This window comes from Chionomys nivalis, chromosome X (genome assembly GCF_950005125.1).
Source record: "Chionomys nivalis chromosome X, mChiNiv1.1, whole genome shotgun sequence".
Taxonomy (NCBI): Eukaryota; Metazoa; Chordata; class Mammalia; order Rodentia; family Cricetidae; genus Chionomys; species Chionomys nivalis.
Window position 1 is genome coordinate 123,312,501 of NC_080112.1, and position 24,791 is coordinate 123,337,291.

The following is a 24,791-nucleotide window of genomic DNA, read 5'->3' on the forward strand; positions in this document are numbered from 1 at the left end:
CGTTGCATCGAAGGAGCCGCCTTTGATAAACACAAATCCATTCACCTGTTAGTAAAATCAGAGGTCCTGGGCAGTATGCAAATGATTTGTAGCTGTCACCGTCCAAGCTAATTCTGAAGCTAAATGTATTACTGATATTTCACACTGTGGATTCTAAGGCGAAGGTGACTGGGAATGGAGGGAACCAGATACTGGATTCTGACTCAGTCACGAACAGAATCTTGTACCAGGAAGCTGCTTTTTCTTCCAACTATTTATTTCGTTATGAAAAATGGTGACTGTCACTGAAAGATCTTTTTTTTTTTCTCTGCCATTACCTTCCCAAAGGGCACATAAAATGAAAATGTGGGTTTCAAGTAGTTAAGGATGACTCAGTTTTGAGACTTTAGTATAGATGACACCTCCATGGTCATCTTTTTAGACTGTGATCTCTCATAATAGCACATGAAAAAGCTATTCCCTTTTTTGCTCTGGGTTGCCTATCTTCTGAGGTTCAGGCATTGTTTTTGGAAGCCCTGCTTAGGGAAGGTAGCATTTCCTAATACCAGAGGATTACTGCTGTCTCCTGAGCAAACAGAAAATATAGGGGAAGGAAAAGGGTGCTGGACTCGGGGAGCACAGAAGGACAGTGTTTCCAAGGAAGGGGAAAGTAGTCTTTTGCTTCAAAGACTGAGAATTTTGTCTATCTATTTTTTAAGAATGGGAAATTTCCCTACTTTCTGCAGAGTGGAGAAAAAGCTAACAGGAAAGGAGACTGAGGAGGTAATAGTAATTCTTTTTCTAAATGTTGTTATGGCTTCTGTGATGAAAGTTATATTTGCATAATTGATTTGTAATGACAATAAAATATCTGTAAAGAGAATTTTGGGGGGCTTGAGATCAAGCTTGTGAAAAACCGGGGGGATAAGTGATGACAATGGGGTGGTGGTTTTAGCTGCTCTTCTAATTAAGATGTGCAAATTTAGTTGTGGGCATATCGATCTAAATAATTGCTTCTAGATACCTGTAATCATTTTAGGTGGTCCTATCCCCATGTCATATTCTCTGCAGACCCACTGTCCGCACCTAAAGGCGTACTTTCTGTTTAAGCAAGGAAAGATGCCAGAATAGCATGGATTTCATTTAACTCATTCGAACTGCTGTTTTATGTGGAGGAAGGACAAAAGAATGAGTCTCACTTTCAAATGATTGGGCTTAATATAATGGTTACATTTTCAATAGGCTCTGACATTTAAGGTCTCCCTGGAGAAGGGATTAGAATAGTTATTTGGCGTGCTTCAAGACGGAAGACCATCTCTAATTTACTTTGAAATAAGTTTGCATAATGACTGTTTGATTCGTGTTTTGGCTGAGAAAAGAGTTCACGCTGTAGTTATGCAGGTTTTGTTGGGGGTTTTTTGTTTGTTTGCTTCTGGATTGTTTTCTCCCTAGGAACACCTAATGGATATTGACTATTCCATTGTTTTTATTACTGATTTAAGTCTGCAATAGTTTAGAAGGTATGAATGTCTTCATTCTTTGCAGAAATAAATAAAAAAAGAAAACAAAACTGAGCCCACTTGTTTATCCTAGGGGTTTCAGTGCCGTCTTCAGTTCCGGAACTGTTGCTCATCTACATTCTTCTCTCAAGCTGGATAACAAGAAGCATTTTAATCTGATTGTTCGGCTGTACATTTTTTTTTTTTTTGATGACAGTTTGACATCCAATTACAATGTCAGGGATCAAAATTCTAGTTGATAGATAAGGCACAGTTTTCGATTAGCTGAAAAGACGTGTTCATTGTGAAAAAATATTCTCGCTTAACATAACCAAATATTTCCCAAGCTTGAGAACTGGATTTTTTTTAACCTCAGGAGGTCAATAAGTTGTTTCCTCTTACCCATGAGGCTGGAGAACGCAGTGCATTCTGTTTCCCTATGCTCTAGCATCTGCTAAACTACGATATAAGGAGACTGCCCCAATGACTCTCCAGGTACAAGTTTGTGGGGAGTAGGAATCAGGACTGAGGCATTGTTGCTGTTCATCTTGGCGGGTTTTGTTTAGTTTCTTTTGCTTTAGTTAGTTTGGCTGTGACACAGAATCTTGAAACATAGCTCGGGATGGCCTGGGACCTGTAGCACGTCTCCTGCCTTAGCTTTCCAAGAGCTGGGATTACATGCCTGATGCACCATATCCGGCTTAGTTTTTATTTGTACATCAGGGCAATATTCAAGTATTTATATATTGGAGAGTCTGGATACCCATTCCAAACAAACTTTGAATGAGATGTGAGGTATTTTCTGTGAAATCAGTTTATGTACAGCTTATGTTTTGACTGAGAAATCAGTTTTCTGCTAAGAGGTATATATAATGTTTGCCTTGCAATTGAGACAAAGGAACAGGGCTTGAAATTGGACAATTTTACATTCTCCCTTGGTAAATATTTATAAATGACTGTGTATTTGGTTTTGTATTTTTGAGGCAAGGTCTAGCACTATAGCCCAAGCTGGCCTCTCATTCACAATTCCTGTGTCTACTCCTCCTGAGTGCCCTACCATGCCCCAGTCCTTGACTGTATTTTTAAAACATTTATCATTCACCTTAGGGTGGAGCTTTTGGAACTTTCTCGAGTAGGACTTTGTTATCTGAATTACGAAACAAGAAAGGTCCCGATTTTCCTTTGAAGGACACATGACTAAGGCTAATTCTCTTTGCGCTCTAGAGCAGTTATGATTGTGTGTGTGTGTGCACGCACGTGCACACGCCCCCCCACACACACACTTAACATATAGTGGATTCCTGATGGCAACAGTTAGCACACTATAGCTGAGAACCAAATTCTGCCTGCAAACCAAAATAATATTAATACTTGCAATAGTAATAATAATGAATATAACCATGCTGGGGATGGAAGCAAGCACATGCTTGGGAAGCATTTTAACACTGAACTCTGTCCCGAGGAAGGAAGAAAACGATGATCCTTGTTATGTTTTTAGAAAATAGTTTATAAATAATGGCACTCAGGGACTGCAGGCTTCATTTGACTCACAAAGCCCCTTTTAAGAAAATGTTTCCCAGCTCTGCCTTAGGACCTTGACCCCACTAAGAATCGCTGATCTAGAGAAAGTAGGATTTTATATCGTTTCCTATAAAGGTAGACGTCTAGTGTGAAAACTAAGTTTTCTGTTTGCCGCACACCTGATTTATATGCAGCCCTATTATTAAAATGAACCCAAGGAAATGCCTCAGATTATAGTAAATGTATACTTATTTTTCTTCACTTCTTCAAGATAAATTTTAGCCACTGAAGAATATAGAAAGTTGGATTGATAAGAATAATGAACATAAAGCATGTGTGTTTTTTTAATGGACACATTTAAATTTTTTCTCAATTTTAACACAGAAAATAAAGAAATGTAATGGAGGGCAGAAGATAGTGTTCCTTGCGTTTATTTGTATTTTAAATTAAACAGCTATATCTGTTCAAGAGGGGAATTGAATAGCGAGTGTTAAGTGTCAGAAATAATCACATTTATTTCTTCCTTGTACCGCGTAAGTGTCCTCTCCCTACAATTAACATCTCAGGGACCTCGTCAGCAGGAAGGAGAAGAATACTTAATCAAAAATGCATTCAATTTATTAGATCATAGTATGTGAAATAATCAGGCTCTATCAAAAGCCACTTAACCGCTTGATTTCGTGGGGGAGGTGACATCAGCCATAAAGCATGTATTGGCAAATCACAAAATGATCGAGACCAGCAGGCATTATGTATAACCTGCTGCAGATTTCCTTTCTCTCCCCATTTCGTTAATCACGAGGCTCTATCAGCATTTTCCCCCTGGAAAGTGTCGGATATCATCCTTGCTTTTTATCACGCCCTTCTGGCTTTTGTCAGTAACTCGACTCAAGGCTGTGTGCAGACATGATGGAATTACCTGAACTACAACATTTATTTTAGCCTTCATCTGCTGAAAACTGTCAGTGGCTCCCTACCAGCCAAATCAGAAATTCCGAGGAAGGCTAAGCCAGTCCAAACTGTTGAAATGATCACGAAAAGCATTTCGCCATAGCTGAGCTGCCATTAAGGTTGGGTATGAAGAAGGGAAAGAAAAAGGAAGAAAGAACTTTCCTAAGGCAAGAAAGATCAAAGAGACCTCTTCCATTTTATTTCTAAATGATTTTTTTTTCAGTCTTTTTGGGGTGGGCAGTGAGATTTCCTTGGTGAATGGCCCTTTCTGGCTAGGGCTCCAAAGTGAGAAGCTGAAATTCAGCTAAAATTGGAAATCGCCTATCTGAAATCATTTTAATTGCTTTGAGTCTGCCTTCAAGATTATGTTGATGACATGACAGCAAGATAAGAACTGATTAAGGGGTTTGATCATCTGCGTTCAAACTGGGATCCCTCGCTTGTGAAAACCCACTGCACCGTCCTCCCACCTAGAACCTCACGATAAAACCAAAAGGGCAAGTGCTTTTCAATGCTCATGTCTGTTTTCAAATCCTGCCCCTTTTCAAAAGCTATAAATAGATCGTATGGCAGTTTCTGAAGGGAGAAATTTTGATTCCTATGCATATAAAGCTTTGGCACTGGCTATTGTTTATTCTAATTGGAGAATGACAGTTCTGTTGGATTGATTGTTAGAGAGACAAGGACTACAAGTTTCCAAACATAAAATGGCTCGCATTTACATTAGTATATATAAGTCATATTTGTAGACAAAACATGGAAACAACTTCTTGCTTATAATATTTGTAAATCTTTTTAAAAAAATTAGCTCATTATTATGTAACTCGGAACTTAATGATATTTTCCCTTTTATTTAGACATTTAATCTATCCACAGATTTAAATTGTGCTTTGGCAATAGGTACCAATTTTGGTTATGTCAACAATACCAATAAGTCTAAACACTGAATCTGTACCTGTAAGGAGAGACATTTGAGGTCCGAAATGCTAAGGACAACTGGGATAACAACGGGGGTTTTGAGTGGGATTAAGATAGGTTTGAAAGAGGCAGGTGAATCTCTGTGAGTTCGAGACCAGCCTGGTCTACAAGAGCTAGTTTCAGGACAGGCTCCAAAGCTACAGAGAAGCCCTGTCTCAAAAAACCAAAAAAGAAAAGAAAAGAAAAGAAAATTTTCAGTTCAGGAAATGTTGGTGAACTTCCAGGGGAGATTAGTTTAAAAGAAAAGGTAGAAGAGCTTTCCTAGCTCCCTTCTTTGGGAAGATGTTTAATATTTTTCTTGATCAATGTCATTCCGTATGTCGAGGAAATGACAACAATAAAGTCATCATTAGAGAGGATGCTTGCATCCAGCCAGCCCTGTTCCCGTAAAGCAACAATTTACACAAGTTACATGCGTGACGTGCTGTGTGCACACATGCTTAGTTCAGTTGTACAAGTTCTTAGCATGGATTTTCAGGCATAGCCATTTTTTTTACTTGGTTTCTGAGTGTATTCTTTTTCAAAAACATTTTTATTGTTGTTTTTTGGGAATTTCATGATATTCATACCCGCCCCTTCCAACTCCTGCACTGCCGTCTTACATTCTCCTCAAGTTCATGTTCTCTTCTTCTATAATCATTATTGTTATATTTATATATCTGCATATAGACTTGTGTTTATCTACATATATACATATGTATGTAAAACCTATGGAGTCCACGCTAAATTTGTGTAAACAGAGGCTCCAGTGGTATTTTGAACTTTCGAGAAGCGAAAATGAATTGTCTATCATATCGGAAGACTATTCTATTTTAGTTTACTGTAATCTCCCCTCGACTCATTAGTAGTGTTTCCCATGATTAAAATCATTTGTTGTTGATGTTCTCGTGCCGTCAGCATCATTTTCTTGTGATTGTAGAATGTTAAAGCCAGCAGGACCCAAGAGATCATTTTCCTGAGTCCTAAGATTCCTTTGGGCAACTCCTTGCAAATACTATTTGATTAAATTCATTCCAAGGATAGATTTGATTAAGGAAGAAAATGTTGGCAGGGAATTATTCTACGGCACTTTTTCATTAAGAATGAAAAGGTAAGGCTACGCAAAATTCCACTTTTTCAATCAGTGTTAATTTTCTAAAGGAACTCACGGTGTTAATAATTTAGTGCTGTGCTTACAAGCTTCAAACCTATTGATTTTAATTGGAATTCTGTATCTAAAAGGAAGCCAGGGCATGAGCAAATCAATTTTGTTTTAATTCAATGCATTTTAATAAGTGTGCTAAAGATTCATCATAACATTACCGGGGACAGCTCAATGTCTGCTCTAACAGGCTGCTGCCCTCGGTGCTGAGCAAAGGTGCCCATCTCTGGAAGTACTACAATGACATCCTTTTATTTAACTCTGATATGGATGACAGAATGAGCCTCTCATTGTCCATCACTTTAAAGAGCCCTGTGTGGGTTTGATGAAATAATAGCCTGAATATATCAGGCTATCTATTTGACCATTTATATATTAACAGAATCCCTGTCTTTCTTTCACTGTGTGGCCTTTTCCTCCTTTCTGAATGAATATTTCATAGTTAGGGCTTATTATCAATCCCAGGCTATATTTATGTAACATCCTGTCTAGTCAGTAATAATCCCCTTCATTTTAACATTGATGCTCATGATTCAGCCTGACCCTGGCTAGATTGTGTATTTTTATGTGTTTAGCCGGGCTTAATTAGAAGAGATGTACAGCACAGTGATAAACCAAGTCCTGGGTCTTGAAGCCTCTAATCTTTACATTAGAGTATAAAATGGCAAGACAGCCCCAGGCCACGCAGGAGTCATGAGCTTTGCCTAATTGTTATGGCAGATGGGCTCACAGAATCAGATTTGTGTATTCTACTGATAGGAACCCTGGTGTTTGTGGCTACTCCCAACTCTTCCCTGGCTGTAGATTCAGACTGTTTTCCAAACTGCTCTTTTCCAAGTCTAATGATGTTTTCCACTGAAGAAAAATCTTAACCTTTAGGGAAAAGTTAATCATATATGAGCAGGGGGATTACCTGAAAATTCCATACCTATTTTAACACCCTTAAGCTTATTAATTGTAATCTCCCTTGTACCAAAACCAGCAATCCAACTGCAAATGAGACAATAACCTGATGCCAAGGATTTCTCCCCTAGGTGGTCCTTAAATGAAACACTTTGTAAACAGCCAAGGACTACAACGTATAAACTATTGTACTGGGGTCCTGTGAAGCATAGCTGGTACCAAGGGAAAGAGAACCCTACCCTTTAAATTAACTTAGGGATGAAATCAAAAGGTCGTGGCAATGAAAGAGAATGCACGGAAATTGTGAGTTGGGAGAAAGTATTGTCTTTATTAAAGATAGGTGATATCCAGAGACAGAAGAAAGACAGGATATTGTTCATTGAGAAAACTGCATGGTTCAAAGCCTCAAAAATAAGAAAGTAGAATCATAGGCTACTGGAGCATTACAGTGAAATTGGTACGTCTAAGCTACTATCTTCAGGAAACACTGGCCTTGAGATACGATAAACTATCCCTGGAACTTTCCCCTTGGTGCTTGGTTTTGTTGGCTGTTACTCTTCTATTTCTGTTCAGTATAGCTGTGTTACCTTTTTGAATCCTTTTGGAGAGAAGTTACTTTTAGGTCCTATATCTGTTCCAGTCCTGGATGTCTTGACTTCTTTGGGGACAGTCATTTATATATAATGGTGAGGGACAGAGGTCAGTATACATAATGATTCACTGTATTGCTCTTTCTCTATCCTTAGCTCTGAGGTCTGCATCACTGCGCTGCTTGGGAGTTGGAACTTTGGTACAGTTGACTAGTGATGCTGATCTTCTTATTGGCCCATAGTAGTGCAAGCTTTTCATTTCACTCACTGTGAACTACTATGTGATTAATGCCAGTTCATTCCTTACTTATTTGTGTTTAGAAACCAGGGTTGGTGACTGTTAGTGAGAAAGGGAAAACAAAGGAACTCAACTTCTAATACTTCACAGCTACCCAGCATCTGAACAGTACGGAATCTAAAGCACTGAATCCACCCACTCTTCCTCACCAGACAGATGGACAAGTTGACATTTAATTGTGGATGTCTTGTAATTTGCAGGATAAGCAAAATTAAGGCAATTTTGCCTGACCTCACTGCTCTCTTTACCTCTAGAATGCTAGGAGACCCCAGACCTCTCTTTTCCTTCAGAATGGATTTAAGGTCAGAGAGAAATGAGCTAAATGATGCAATGGAATTTGCATCCAGTGTTTCTTGTGATGATAGCCTTGGCTTTGGGTTTATCGAGAAAAGAATGTGATTGTTTGCAGGATCCCTCTTTCCCTTTACCCATGGCTATAATTAAAGGTTTCGGGAACTCTGGATCCCACAGTTCGTAAAAAAAGACAAAATTAGTTATTTCCTTTCATTTACAACCACTTTAGGCCCACAGATGATTAACTTGGCTGGACAAAATAATCTGAGACATGTCCATTAGAATAACAGGGACGTAGAGACCGCTCTATCTGGGAAACAGAGTGAATAAAAGTGCTGCTTCTTGGCTTTGCTTCCTGTGTGAGCAACTCAGAGGTGGGATAAGTATGGTAAAGTGCTGCTCATTATTTCTGCATTTTATCTTTCTTTTAAAACCCGTGGAAACGTGACAGGAGACTACAGGTTTTCATTCTTCCTCCCCCCCACCTTTGCAAATTGATCTGTCTCACAAACATATGTAAAGAAGCTCATTTTTCACATCTCTGAATGTGTGTCCCACTCACTTTTCTTTTTTGTGATCTGAGCCCTGGGGAAAGAGCAAAATGCAAGTTATGGGTAGAGGAAGCTCTTCTCTTTCCTATCCTCTCTTGAGTAGGCGGAATTAAGATGAAGGAATAATATCAATTATTCTTTTGTTCTTAAAAGATAAAGTAGACTCAGAATTACGAGTCACGGGAAGCTCCTCGAACTGCTGTGGTATGCATGCAACTATGTGAAAAGCTTTTTTAAAAACAATTTTCATGAAGTTATCCTTTACCAATGTATTTACCCCCTCACTAGTTTTGCTAATGAGATGCACTTAAAAATGGGAATAATAAAATCAAAGGGAGATGAAAAAGTACTTGAGAATTTAATTGTATTTCTGCTTTATGAACACATTTTTCTTGGGGCTAAGCACAGAATGGCTGAAAGTTAGTGCTTCCTTAAGAGTACAAAACAAGGCTGCTCAAGACCTCTGACTCCACGCTTTGCCACTAAGACCAAGGTTTCCGTGCTGGCCTCATCCATCTCTACACTGACTTTTAACTGGGTGTACAAAGAAAGGGACTGGCCTGTGAATGATTAAATGCTTTCTAATGGCCACGGGGAAGCTCGGAGTTGTTGTAGCTGCATTTCTGACTACATTCCATTTATCTCGTTGCACACCCGGGAAAGATGGCGACTGGAGCCCTGCGTTATTGTGCAGAGAGACATAAAAATGTAAGTACACTATAAAAATAGATAAACTAAGACCATTTTCTTTATATACCTACATAAATATTTTGAAGTCTTATAAACGTGGAAATGCAAACTGAAGCAACTGGCCACCTAAAGGAATCTGACCTCGAGCCAAATTCCTTACGTTTAATTAGAAACATACTTAATTTTGATCTCAGTTCTTATTCTGTCATACGTAAAACATAGTCAGGCTAAGTATTTTACTTCAGAATTATAAATCATGGAAATCTCTTAAGGTTCCCATAAAATTTTATCAGATCCTTGTAATACGATCCTGAGGTTGTGCACAGTAGAGAAATGTTCCACTCACAGCAACACTCTTCAAGAGTTTAGCAAAATTTATGGAGAGTTTGTTTACGCTTTCTCGTTACTGAAGTGATCTGAAAACTTACACAGTCATTTAGACCATTCTAGACCTACACAGTACTTAGCACCAGCTTAATAATTGATAGTAAATATTTTAATCTTAGATCAATTCATCAGTTTGTGGGGATTGTTTATGAACTGAGCTGAAATCTGCAGTAAATCACTGATTGGAGCTGTTGGCATGCTGACATTGGATCCTAGGGGAGTCGTGAGAGAGACTGTCACCATTACTTTGCCTTCCACACTCTGGAGGTTAGCTGCTTTCAGCCTCATTGCCATGGGAAAAAAGCAACCAAGTGTAGTAACCTTGACGGAAAGTCAAGATTATGGGATCATCCCCTTTTTTTTATAGATTCTAAATTGAAACATATGGTAGCTGCATATATGTACAGGAGTTGGTCAGGGTACTGCGGATTGGTTCAGAGATTAATATAATAATATAAGAATTTATATTATTAGCAATATCTCCTTGATATCTACCTCTACCCTCACCAACTGTCCCAGTCCCCAGTAACCATTCCTCTACACACTGATTCTGTGAGATCAGTTTTTTAAAGTTCCACCACATGAATGAGGTATTTTTGTCTTTAGCTTATTTCATTAATGTCCTCTAGGCTTTGCAATGCAGTGATGTTTTGAAATCATCACTGTAGTTGATGAAAGGCTACAAAATTTTAGTTAGCTATAATGAATAAGTTTATGAGATCTCTTATAGAGTGTGTTGACTGTTAGGATCAGGAGTCTGTACTGGCCCTCCCTGGGGGTCCTGACATGATACATCCTCAGCTGTGGCCATTAAGACCACCTCCTGTGCATGCACTGTGTTCCTTTTTAAAGGGCCTTGCCCACCTCCCATCTCTTTTTCTCTGTTTCTTTCTCTCTCTCTTTCTCTTCTGCCATTCTTGTCCCCAAGGACCAGTCTCTGGCCCCCTCTCTGCCCGCCTCTCTGCGCCTTCTCTCTCTTCTTCCAACAAACCTCCTTTCTGAGCCCCATTGCATGGCATAACTTCTTTGGTGATTTTTTTTTTAAATTACAATATTGACTCTAGTTATCAACTATACATTGTAGTCTTGAAAGTTGTCGAGTAGACATTACATGTTCTCCACACAGAAATTATAGCTGTGGGAGGTGGCGCATGGTCATTATATAGATTTAATCATTCTAAAACATATATGCTTTAAAACATTATAAATCCATAATAAATGTATAATTTTATCAATATGTTTAAAATAAAAATTTATAATATGAAATTTCTGTGTTAAAATTGGAAAACTCTTTTGTTTAATTTTTTAATCTCTTGAAATGATGAGTTATTAGAAAACTGACATTGGCCACTTGTTTGATCTACAGAAAGGTTTTGGCTAAGGCGTCTGGCTAACTTCCTATTTATCTCAAAAGTCTTCTCATTCTTTTAATCCCAGGATTCTGTTCAGCCCTTGGCCTGTCACTATCACTGCCACACCTTAGACAGTAGTTTAGGACACAGCAGACACACCACAGTCCCCTGGCGGTGTAGATAGCAGTGGTAAGAGGTAAGCTTTGGTGACCTTTGCATTTCCTGCTGGCCCGAAAAGCCTGGGACTAAAGCATATGTTCAGTCCTGGCAAAAGATGGCGACCTATGAGGCCTCTGCCTGATCATTTGCAACCAGTTCTTATCAGTGTCTTGTATAGGAAATCCACTGGGAACTTTTTTCTTTCACAATGCTCAGAGAGAAAGTGAAACATTTTAACATGAGCGAATAGTAATTTAATTGAAGGCTCACAAAGGCAGTGGAGACTGATTTTTATTTCTGTGCACCTTGCTTGTTAGGTGACAGGTAGCAGCTATAGACATGAGAGTAATCCAGAAAAGCCTGTCATTTTTAACTTAGAAGGGATTATCTAGTAACTGTGCATTGTTGGGCTTTAGCGTATTGTTAGGTGCTGTAAACATAGACGCCCCTGTTGGCTGCACACCACTTGAGTTTTAAGGCAATAAAAGGTGTCTTTATTTATCATCCTATTGGGGAGACCAATGGCAAACCTCTCAACCTCTCAAACTTCCTAATGCTGTGACCCTGTAATACAGGTCCTCATGTTGTGCTGACCCCAACCATAAAATCATTACGTTGCTACATCACAATTGTAATTTTGCTACTGTTACAAATCATAATGTCAAGGCTACCACAGTGGGGTCAGGACCCCCAGGTTGAGAACCACTGCCTTAGGTGGTCAGCCTTACTCAGTCTGGTTATTGAAGACTCTTTAACACACCCGAACTTTGCCATTCTTACCCCACAACTGAGAAATCTACCCACTTTACTTAAACTTCTTATGATTTCACTCTTCCTCGTAATGGCAGTCTTACTTAACTACCTCGTATTAGCTACTGCATATTCAAAGAAGTAGATAATATTTGATTTTTTTTCCTTCTAGATTTCTGTTCTGCTAGGGCCCAAAGAATATCTCTAATTATTTCTGCAGTTTTTTTTTTTCTGCACCCATTCTCAGTGTCCCTCTTTAACAAATTGGAGCTATTTTCTACTGCCTTCTAGATTAAGATTTTTATTCCTCATTGTTGGATTTTTAACGCAAATACTATCATCAGTTACAAATCAAATTACTGTGCACCCCAGAGACGATGTCAAATAAAAATGATGTTTGAGAAGAATTACAGGAAAATGATGGTCTATGGTGGACAAATACTTTGATGTTGGTAGTCCTGAGGGAAAAGTACTGATTTTTGAGATGCGTCCTTAGAAGTGTTTCAAACTTCATTTTAAAGTCTAGGTACATTCATGTAAGCAACACAGTGCTCTTGCTTTTGTTTTTGTTTTATTATGGTAGTGAAGATAGAGCCCCAGTGTACACATGCTAAAAAATCTATCGCTGAGTTACACACAAACCTCCTCAGTTTTAATCTCTGAGTTGTTCCCTTTAGTGTGCATAAGTTGATGAGGCCTATATGCTGGCCCAAAAAACTAGGGACAATGAGTTCTCTGTACCCAGTGATGTAAGCTTCACTTCTTTGTGCTCATTAGATCCCAAATTCTGATCTCAAGACTCATGCCAAAGTGTCTTTGCAGGAATCATTTAGGATACTTAAAAAATAAATAAATTGATGGCAAAGTCCTAGTCTCAGGCACTTTGAATCAGAAGCTCTGGGATGTGTCCTAGGTGTCTGCATTTCTTAAGGCTATACAGATGATCACGGTGTATAGCCAAGATTGGAGCACATTCCAAGAGCTTTTCCAAATTGTATTAGCCCTCTGTCTCTATAACTTGGGAATTCAAAAAGCCTTCTTCCACATATCACTGGGAAGGTGGGTTTTCATTGCATTGTTTTAAATGCTTGCCATTTATTTATTTGACTTTGCCTTCATTCTAAAGACAAGAAAGAGTTGGATATGATTGCCTGCTCCCACAGTCTCAACACTCAGCGGGCTGAGGCAGCAGGATCCTTGTAAATGGAAGACATCTTGGGAAACAGAGATTCCCATCCTGATCAGGATAACATGGCAAAAGTCTATCTAAGAAAGAAAAAGAAGGAAAAAAAGAAGAAAAAGAAAACAATGATAGAGAGAGGCCTCTGTGAAAGAAAGAATGGAAGAAAGAAAGAAAAAAAGAAAGAAAGAGAGAGAGAGAGAGAAAGAGAGAGAAAGAAAGAGAGAGAGAGAGAAAGGGAGAAAGAAAGAGAGAGAGAAAGAAAGAAAGAAAGAAAGAAAGAAAGAAAGAAAGAGAGAGAGAAAGAGAGAGAGAGAAAGAAAGAGAGAGAGAAAGAAAGAGAGAGAGAGAAAGGGAGAAAGAAAGAAAGAAAGAAAGAAAGAAAGAGAAAGAAAGAGAGAGAGAGAGAGAGAGAGAGAGAGAGAGAGAGAAGGGAGAAAGAAAGAAGATAAAATGATGATAATGAAAACAAAACCAAGCAAATTGTCAAGAAGGAAATCTGTCCTTGTATGCTTGGAAATCACTATGGTGATTTCTCAGAAAATTGGGACTCAATCTACCTCAAGATCCAGCGATACCACTCTTAGGCATATACCCAAAGGATGCTCAATCATACCACAAGGACACTTGCTCAACTGCGTTCATAGCAGCACTATTTGTAATAGCCAGAACCTGGGAACAACCTAGATGCCCCCCACCTGAAGAATGAATAAAGAGAAATTTAGAAATTGGGTGTTATTTATCAAAGATTCAGGAACTGGCAGTGAAACAAAGGTCTCTACCCTCCAGATAGGAGAGGGAGGTTACAGTAGAGAAAACCCTGTTTCACATTTCTTCTACTCTGAAAGTCAATGTTTTGCAGAACTCGTAAGCCCAGAATTAGAGTTGAAGTAGAATTACTCTGCAAATGACGGCTCTGTCTGTTTTTCTGTCTCCAACTTGCTGTTCCTCAGTTGAAATTCTTAAGCTATATTGATAAGTTAGGATTCACTTCATAGCCTCCCTAACATGTGAAGTGTGACTTGGTTTTTAAATCTATGATTTACATATTTGCAAGAGCCCATTTATTACAGAAAGCACTGAACAGCTGTGTCCTCCCTAGGGTTAATAGCTCCACTTAAAGCCCTTTAAAACACCAATTAAGAAGAGGAGAATTTAATTTCTGTTTCTTATTAAGTTCTTATTAGGAAGTTAGTTATTAGTATACTCCTCAGAATGTATTATTAGACAGTACATCCAATATGTAATCAAGACTGTGTTTTCCAAAGTTCAGATTTCTTTTGTAAGTATATTAAAAAAAAAACTCAAGGGGTTGGGAAGACAGCTTCATTAAAATGCTTGCCCTGCAGTGCTGGCAAGCATGAGGACCCGAGTTTGATCCCCAGAACTGGGGTGAGGTGGGTGAGGTGGACACATACTTGTAATCCTTGTGCTGGGGAGGTAGAGACATGCAGACAGATTCTTGGGGCTTTGCTGGCCAGACTGCCTAGCCTACTAGATGAGCCTCATGTTCCAGTAAGAGACCATGTTTGGCTATTTGGGGTATTTTGTTTTTTGTTTTGTTTTTTTCAAAACAGGGTTTCTCTGTGTAACAGCCCTAGCTGTCCTGAAACTTACTCTGTAGACCAGGCTGGTCTCGAACTCACAGAGATCTGCCTGCCTCTGCCTCCTGAGTGCTGGGATTAAAGGAGTGCACCACAACACCCAGCTGAGAGACTTAAAATACAAGGTAGGGAACAGTGAGATGGCTCAACAAGGTAAGATGCTTGCCACATAAGCCTGGTGATCTCAGTTCGGTCCTTGGAAGTCACATAAAAATAAAAGGAGAGACTACTCTACAAAGGATGTGTTTACACATATGCACTGTGACTCTTGCGCCTAATAATAATAACAGCAACAACAACAACAATAATAATAATAATAATAAATTTTAAACTTAAAAACACAAAACAATTTGGGCAGTTGGTGAAGACTGACACCCTCTAGCCTTCCCATGCAAATACACACACATGCACATGTACCTGTAGTCAAATGTGAACCCTCACACCCGTTCACATACATGTACCCACATACACCTAAAAGAAAGAAAGCAAAAACTTGACATTGAATTTTTTCTACGTTCTCTACATTTAAGAAGTTATAGTGAGGTGAAATCATCCGCAGATTATTTCATGACTATTTTCAGCACAAACTGCTACAATGAGAAGAATTAGCATGCAAACTAGGAGGAGGTAGCTGTGTGTTAGCCACCGTACATATGGTAGTAATCACAGCATGGTGCTGGCAAAAGGCTACTCCAAAGGAGTAGTGCCCAGTTGTTCACACCTCTATTCCAGCACTCAAGAGGTCCGAGGCAGAGGATCACCAGTTCCAGGGCAGCCTGGGCAATGGGTAGGAGCAACCACAAACCAAACCAAATCGCAAACAAGAGAAAGCACCCGTGCTCCAAAGAATCTGTAATGGTGGCAATTGAGTTGTTGGGAAGAAATGCTAACAAAATGTGAGCTTTGGGGCGTCACTTATAGCCACTAGAAGTGTGTTACAACTCCTTCGAGAAGCCTTATGGGAATTTCCAGGTGTATTGGTTGATTCCATGTAGAGATGCCCATTGGACATGGTCACTAAAGGTGGGTAGGGACTCACACTAATCTTGAAGTGGAGAAAAATACTCCAAAATGGAAAGTGCATCTCCGAGAAAAAGAAAATGAAACCTCATCGAGGAGAATATGTGAAGACTGGAAGGTCGATAGATCATGTGATTAGCTTTATTTTTGGGTAAGATGACAAAGAGAAGTTCAAGACAAAGAACTTGATAGGAAAACGTCAGCGGCTTCTTTGTCTGATAAAGTGACACACAAAGGATATGCAGACTATAACTGTCTCCTGAAATCCATGTGGAGATGAAACTTGGGGAAATTACAGCAAAGGAACATAGAGTAAATGAACTCACAGTAGGTTTAGGTTTAGTTGGCAAATTTGATTGAGTGACTAGAACCAGGTAGTATCCTTTTAGGTTTTGAAGAAGCTCAAAGTAAAGTTTTGGACTAACAGGTCCCTCAAGTATACTTTAAATCTTCATTTTCAACTTGATCAGCAGCGTCTCTTTAGCCATAGCAATAAGAATATAGGAAGGTTATCTCATGGGACAAGTTTTGTACCTTTTTAGGCAAAGCTATCTCTGTATCAAGAAAGGTCAGTACATTTATGCATTTAGGTTTTGCTAATGGACATATTTATGCTTAGTTCTAGATTGTATTTTGTTTAATTCTAGTTCCCTTCTGTAAGCTTACTTGAAAGATAGTTTATATTTTCCTTTAAAATTATTGTAATTATATACATGATGTGATAATTATATACATGATGTGATAATTCAATCCACGCAGAACAGTGTGTAAGAATCACCTGGGGAAGTTAATATTGATACCTCCTTAAACATAAAAAATCAAAGACACATAACAGTCGTACATATTTATGTGGTATGATACAGTATTTCATGTGTATACTCTATGTGCAGAGCATATCGAGTGAATGACATTCCTATCTATTTATCATTACCTCGTGTTTGAGTTCTTATTCAGAGAATGTATTAACTTACCGTGAGCTATACTCCTTGCACACACATACTGAATACTGGAACTTATAAACTCCTCTCTGCTGTGTTTGGCTACCTGTCCTTCAACCTCCCCCGTGCTCTCCTCCCACATTCCCGAACCTTAAGTAATCATTATATATTCCAATTGCCTTTTCAAAGCATACTTAGGTAAAAGTGTGTGGAGAATCTGTCTTTTTGCAACTGTCTCACTTTATGTAACACCCTCTAGCTCCTTCCATTTTCCTGTAAAGGATACTATACTAATCTTTTGATAGCTGAATAGTATTTTATTTGTGTGTATGTGTCTATACGTGACATTTTTTTTGTCTAGTCATCTTTTGATGGTCCCTAGACTAATTTCCTATCTTAGTTATTGTGAGTAGTGCCTAACTATTGTGAAAAAGCATGAGGGTGCACATGTCTCTGATACAGTTACTTCTTTTCCTCAAAAGACAAACTCTAATGTGTGATACCTGGATCAAATGGTAGGTCTCTTTGATTTTCTGTGCCTACTATTCTCTATAGTGGTTATACTCATTCACTTTCCTGTTACCTGTATATAACAATTCCTTCTTCTCTACATCCTTAGCAACATTTGATATATATTGGGGGGATAAAAAATGAAAACTTCCATGAAGTAGTCTATATTTAATCTGATTCATTTTTCTCGAGTTAGAAAGTTTGGTTCATGCAGCTGGAGAGATGGCGCAGTGGTTAAGAGCACTGGCTGTTCTTGCTGAGGGCCCAGGTTCAGTTCGTAGCACCCACATGACAGCTCACAGCTGTCATTAACTCCAGTTGTGGGGAATCAAATCCTCTGTTCAGTTCTCCATAGGTACCAGGCACACGTGTGGTACACTTACATACCTGCAGGCGAATAAAAATAAACACACATAAAATAAAAATAAACCTAAAAGAAAAATTGACTCAAAGCTTTTGTGTTTCCTCTCTGCTTTCTTCCCCTTAGAATAACATAGCGGATCCAGAAGAACTGTTCACAAAATTAGAGCGCATTGGAAAGGGCTCCTTTGGAGAAGTTTTCAAAGGACTCGACAACCGTACCCAGCAAGTGGTTGCAATTAAAATCATTGACCTTGAGGAAGCCGAAGATGAAATAGAAGACATTCAACAAGAAATAACTGTTCTGAGTCAGTGCGACAGCTCATATGTAACGAAATACTATGGGTCCTATTTAAAGGTAATGTGCTCATTATATATTATATATTATTTCATAATGTGTTCATGCTATATTTTTTCTTAAGGTGTTTTCATTATATATTTTTTGTTTTCTTTTAATTCTAATTTTGAGAGGCAGTATCTTTTTCTCCTTTTTTTTTTTTTTTTTTTTTTTTTTTGTGAGACAGGGTCTCACTGTGTAGCCTGACTCTCCTGGAACTCACCATGTAGACAGAACAGGCTAGCCTTGATCTCATAGAGATCTGCCTGCTAGCATTAAAGGTGTGCACCACCACACCCAACTCAAAAGGGACGGACTTAAATTAGGATTTGGTAATCTTTACCATCTAGGCAGAATCAGCTCCATTTGTGGTGTCAACTAAACCATTGTTAGAGTTAACAGCCACTTCTTAAAAAGTACTCCAGAGCTCAACTGCTCTCTTCCATTCCAGAACTTTTGGTACAGGGGAAGAGGAAAAGGGTCTCTGATCTTTAGGCCACATTGCCACATAAAAGCTGTACCCCTGGCTTTCCACATGCTATTCTTAATAGTCTAATCTTTCTCATACTCAAAGTGGAGGGAGCATATAGATAGTATTGAGTTATGGTTGTTACTTCTGCATTTCTTTCACCAGCTTGTGAACTCATTGAAGTTTAGCTGAACTTGTCCCCGTTTTTATATCCTTTAGTCCAGCTTATGATTCATACTAAGCACATGATATAGTTTACCTGAATCAACCCCAGGTTCTTGCTTTCTTCCTCCACAACACTAAGATCTATGTGATCAAATCCTTCACTCACATAAGATGGTGCAATATTTACAGAGACACTTCCCATCCCACCTAGAATGATGTGTTCTACACCAAAGCCATAGATGTCAAGTGCGTTCGTTAATCCAGTGACTCATAGATGCATTCTTTAATAAATAAATCCTTTTCTTATTGTCAAAAAATAAAAAAGAAATAAAATAAGTAAGAGATAAATAAACAAGAAAGAAAAGAAACTACTTCCAGCCCAGTATGAGCCAGATTGCTACGGCGGCAGTATAAAATCTGAGTTGTGGGGGCTACGTTGCCATGATATAATGGATTCACTGCATGGCTTTACTGCCACGGCATAACTTTGCGTTAGAGAGAGGAGTGCTTGTCTGGAGCACAGGCATGTGCAGAAAGATTTCCGGTTTGGTATGGTGGTGCCTGGGTTGTCAAAGATAAGGTGAAGACAATGTAGCCATTGAGACATCTAGCCTCCAGAGTGCTTGCTTTTCCTTGTGGCCACCAGGCGAGTTAGTGTGTGCAGTCCAGGTGCACACAGAGAAATTTTAGTTTCACCTGAGTGGGAGCTAGGGGTCTGAGGCAGTGACCCCACTTGGCAGTGACATGTGGTTCGATCTAGTACAGCTACAGAACCCAGGTCTGAACTGTGGACTCTCATCGAGCAGCTGTTAATCCAAGGCTGAGGAACTGGTATGGTTTGGGAGAATGGAGGGTTCTTTTCCCAGTGCCTCAACAGCTTTTTTGCTTCATGAGCAAGGTTGTGTTACTGTGCCTGCCCTCCCTGGAGCTCCCTAGGAAGACTAGCTGTTGATCACTTCAGCAGTTACGATGTCAGTTTCTTCTGGAATAGTTCATTTGGGGCCGCGGTGGTTCCTACTGCGTGGCGATATTGATAGCCTTCCTCTTTCTTCTTCATTCATGGCCATCTCTCAGCAGCACAGGTATGCCACTCTCACCAGTGACCCTTTCTGGGGAGAGATCCTGCTGCCTTTGTGTCTCCTGTGCTGCTACAGTTAGGGCTAGTGAGTTATTTTAGTCTGTGGGTATGTTCTCTCTCATCTTCTCTCCTTCCATCCCACCGTGTGCACCCATTATGCATGCGTGCATGCGTGCATGCGTGCATGTGTTTGTGTGTGTGTGTGTGTGTGTGTGTGTGTGAGAGAGAGAGAGAGAGAGAGAGAGAGAGCCAGAGCGATGAAAACTGGTGTCTTGTATGCCTCTTGGTGACCTAAGTGTCACTGCTTCCTTGATCTTTATGTATTTATATTAGCTTATATTGATATGAATCATCAATTTTACTGACTTTGAAAAACTTATTTTACTAACGTATTGCATACATTAGATTGAATAGGAAGTGAATTTGCTCTAGAGTCATTCAACAGCTAGACACTGTGTCATACGGGGTACCAGGTGCTGGAGATATAATATGAATAGCGTACTCCTGTAGCCAGAGAGCGCTCAGTCCAGCATTACATAAAAAAGTACAAATTTTATGATAAAAGTATATAGATACTTATCATACCATATAATACTGAGTATCTACATACAGCAGATTACAGATGAAATGGGCAGGAGTGTAGCTCATTGACTGGGAATTTCCCTAGCATGTTTGTCTTACTGGGTTCCATTCACGGGACTGCAAAAGTTAAAATCAGACAAAAGCTACATATTAATAAGGGCAAATAAGCAAGTGCTTACTTGTGTATTTTTCATCAAGAATAACTTGAAGAAGTTGCCTCAAGGAAGAGGTGATGAGAATGGAAAATTCCATCTAATTTCAGCATTTACTCCTACGAGTTAGCTGTCATCATATTTTACTACATATGAAAACTTCTGGTTTTTTGTAGCATAGTATTTGCTTTCATATTCATCCCTAAAATATCTAACTTAGAAGTTCATCTAGCTGTATGGAATGCTTTGGAGTGATTGCTCCATCTCAGTGCCTGTGCGTTTTCCCCTTAATTCCTACGGTGGGCTTTGTTGTAGGCAGCCCTGGGAATTTTCTGGTCATATGTATTATTGCTCATTCTGGATTGAGTACTGGTAATTGCAGACTCTCTCTAGAGCAAACCTGAACCCTTGTTATTTTTAGGCACCTAGATCAGATAAGCTATTTTCAGTGGCTGGCTTAAAATATTCAATAGACTCTATTTAAAATATTTTTTAATACTTTGTTCTAACTCAGCAGTAGCATGGCGGTGAAGATTTCAGTCATTACTAGGAGCCTTTGTTTACTCATGCTTCTTCCACAGACGAATGTGCTGCACCTGCGTGGGTCTCTATTTGTAAGAGATTATATTTCAAAAACACTGCCTTCAAACCTAGCCTAGTAGGAGCTACATACTAGTCTTCTAGTAATTACTTCAGCTGTTAATAGGTACAAACTAATGCTTTGTTTTGTCCCAAATATTGACTGTAGAATTCTTTAGAGCATTCCCTGGTAGAACACTAATATCCAAAATATCTGTTAAAGTATAAAACTAAAATATTTTCATCTCCTTTACCAATCATTAGTGGAAGTCCTGGAAAAGGGTATTTGAGGAACCTTTTTCTTTCATGATAAACTCTATAAATACAGTTATGGGTAAATGGCTATACATACAAAATGTAGGACTCTTATCTCATTTTAAGTCACTTCCTCTTTGAGTCATGTGTGTGTGTGTGTGTGTGTGTGTGTAAGGATGAAAGCCAAAGCCTTGCACGTGGTTGATGTTTATTAGCATTAAGCTAAATCCTAGGCCTAAAAGTATAATCCACGCTGGCCCCGAACACATGGTCCTCCTGCCCTTACCCTGTGTAGCTTTTGGATTACTATTGTTTAACTTCCATGGTGGGCTATTTTACTGAAATTAACCAACTCATTATTTTCCATTGATATTGTCATATTGTGATTGCGTAGGCATGCATTTCTTTTTGTAAACTAAAACCACATCAAATCTAACAGCATTATGTTTAAAGCAGTCAGCGTAACTTGAGACCACATCCTGTTAGTATCATGAGGGAATGGCTTTGTCAATTGACTTGGATACGTATTGGGAGGCTGTCCGTGCATTTCAGATGGCAGTGGAATTTGTGAGTCGGCTTAGTTGAGCAACATAGGATCTGGGATTTACACAGGCTATCATACATAACCAAGACTTTACTGTAATCTGGGGTAAAAAGTGACTTTACTGTAAGCTAGGATAAAAAGTGACTGCAGTTGAGAGAAAATTATATGTTCTCTCAAACTGTGTGCAGTTGTAGCGATTTCCTTCAGACATGCAAAAATGTACTAGGTATTCATTTTGACTGAGCTCACTGTAGAATTCCATCTTTAAAAACAAGAGTAAAAAAAACAGACAAACACATCAGTGTGACCACAGTGTTTTCCTTTCGTTTTCGTTCACTGCAGTTTCTTGACAAAGTTAGTCTTTATGAAGAGTGCCAGGAGTACAGACTTCCCTTTTGATCTCCTAATAGTGCTAGAATCTTTTATAATCTTTAAATATTTTGTTAGTTCAATGTAATTTTTAAGTGAAACTCATTCAGGCATTGAACAGAATTTGGGCCATGCCTTTATTTGCTGCTGAAAGTGCCTTTAGATTTCTGTTTATGTTAAGGGAATGTGGTCCCTCCCATAGGTCCGTTTAGACTACAACCAGCATCTGTTTAAAAACTTGAGTGAATGAAGTGAAATGTTCCAGAGCAAAATCTATAGTTATATGGTCTTCGTGCTGTTTTTCATCAAACTTTGTGGTTTTATCTAGAGTATATTTAATGCCTCTGAGATTTTTTTTTATTTGAAAATGTGTTTGGTGTTTTCTTATAAAGCTTGAAGTTCATTTCTTTCTCCTTTGTAAAATGCCCTTTTCTCAAAATGAAATGGTTTTAGGCTTAACATAACCCATCTCTAAGAAGCCCCATCTTTGAACAGACGTGTATTTATTGAATGCTACTATGTGCCTTCATGTCATTTTGCATAATTTGTCCAGTCAATCTCATCCACTTTATTCTGTCAGCTTCAAAATTCAGCCTCCCTCCTCAGCTCCAGGTGTGTGTTTCAAGTTTGTTTCCTCTTCCCTGCTTAAACTAGCGTGTATAGAGGGCAGTAACACTAACACTGGGGGGGAGGGGGCAGCATTTGAACTCCTGGAGGTATGACTTTGTGAAGCATGGGCTATGGACAAAGGATTCACAGCTGGAGCAGAACCCCGTGGAGGGCATAAAGCTTCTGGCCCCATTCTTCATAAAGCTATCTCTACTCTCCCTTTTAATTAATTCTATAAAATCATTCATGCTACATTTTTAAATGATGGCAAAGAATAATGTAACTTTACTATTTTAGCCATTTTCTGTATTCATTTTAATAATGTTTTTATTTTTTATATTTCTCCTGTTCCCATAACTCCTCCCCCACCTCCTTATCCTTAACCAACTTCATGTTCTTTCTCATAAAAATAAAAACAAAACATGGAGTCCAATTTGTGCTGGCAGACTATTTCTGCCATGGACTCTCCCCTGGAGGGTAGTTGATATCCATTTTTAAGTGTGTCATTTTCGCGCTGTTGTTCAACCATCACCACTATTCATTTCTAGGATGTGTTTACCAATTAAAATTCTGTACCAAGATATAATAACTCCCTGTAGCTAGCTTCCTTCACATCCACCATCCTAGGGCCTACTTCTATGCTCTTGACTGCTCTAGGTACCTTATACAATGGGACCATACAATATTGACCCTTTTGTGACTGGCTAATTACAACTCTACATTCTAGTTTATGTCGTTAGTGTAACAGGCTATTGGAGTAGGTCACCCACTTGTGTTGACTTGTATACAGTATAAATAATCCTCGTGTGTGTGTGTGTGTGTGTGTGTGTGTGCGCGCGCGCGCGCGTAAGCCATGGTGTGCATGTGCAGGTCAGAGGACTTGTGAGAGTCAGTTTTTTTCTTCTACCATGTAGATTTCGGAGATCAAACTGAGGTCTTTGGACTTGCAAGCAAGTGTCTTTACCAGCCTCTGAGCCATTTTGTTGGTCTTGGAGTCGTTTCTTTTCGTGTGTTCCTAATTTGGGCACAGTTTCCTATAACTTAAATTTTTTTTTCAAACCATCATTCAAATGCATGGCTTCTTTTATAAGGGAAGCGGAGGTTTTCCTACAGAGATTTCCTGCCCTTAACAGTGATGGGTTTATGGTTATGGATTATAGTCACTTGGCACTTTTGGAATTGTAAACCAATATATTGACACCATTTTAATCTAGCACATTTATTTGTATTCTGCAATACTAACTTCTGTTATCAGAAATCAAATGCAGAAGCTGTCCTACCCCCAAATAATAATATTTATTTTGTCTTGGTTTCTGTTATTTGTAATCTTTTTTTTTTGTTTGTTTGTTTGTTTGGTTTTGGTTTTTTTTGTTTTTGTTTTTGGACCCTTTGCACCCAGATGTAGACCGCAGATTCCCTGCGGGAGAAGCTTCCTTGGACAAGCTTTCTTTTTTTTTTTATGGTGCTCCTTCAGGCCTTGCCCTGGCTCATGCCTTCTTAGCAGGAATTCAGATGTCCCCAAAATCCTCCTGTAAAATTTATCTCTAGAAATGGAGAGATCTAAGGAAGGTAGCTGCAAAAACCTATCAAGTCCCCTGGTTGTTTCAAAGTTCCAGTGAACCACCTTGCTTACTGGTAGGAAGCCTTATTTTCAGATGTAGAAGTTCCTTAGTTGGGACTTGAGAAATCTCAGCCATATAGCCTGCTCTGTAAGGTCACCGCTTAAAAGCTTTCTCTGCATCCATTTTGGTGACAGTTGGAAAGCTTCCATTTAGAACTGGTACAAACAAAATGCCATGCGTTGTTTTTTTAACTTGAAAAACAGGTTCTTTCGTTCATGCAGAACAGCAAAATAGAGACATATTTTATAGGGACTTTCTTTTAAATGTCAGGCACACAAGAAGCACTTTGAGTTCATGTGGTAGAGAGAGTATAGTTACTTATTAGGAACAAGTTTGTGGCAAATGAACAAATCTTAATTTATCTGTTGGAGGAGG

At 38.9% G+C, this 24,791-nt stretch overlaps 1 protein-coding gene across 1 annotated transcript in view; it reads left to right on the forward strand.

Annotated features, from left to right (window-relative positions):
* Positions 1-24,791, forward strand: part of Stk26 (serine/threonine kinase 26) — a 53,777-nt gene that overhangs the window by 12,878 nt on the left and 16,108 nt on the right. Inside the window, exon 3 of the mRNA XM_057759429.1 lies at positions 17,783-18,013. Coding sequence (XP_057615412.1) covers positions 17,783-18,013 — 231 coding nt within the window. The remainder of the gene's footprint in view (positions 1-17,782; positions 18,014-24,791) is intronic.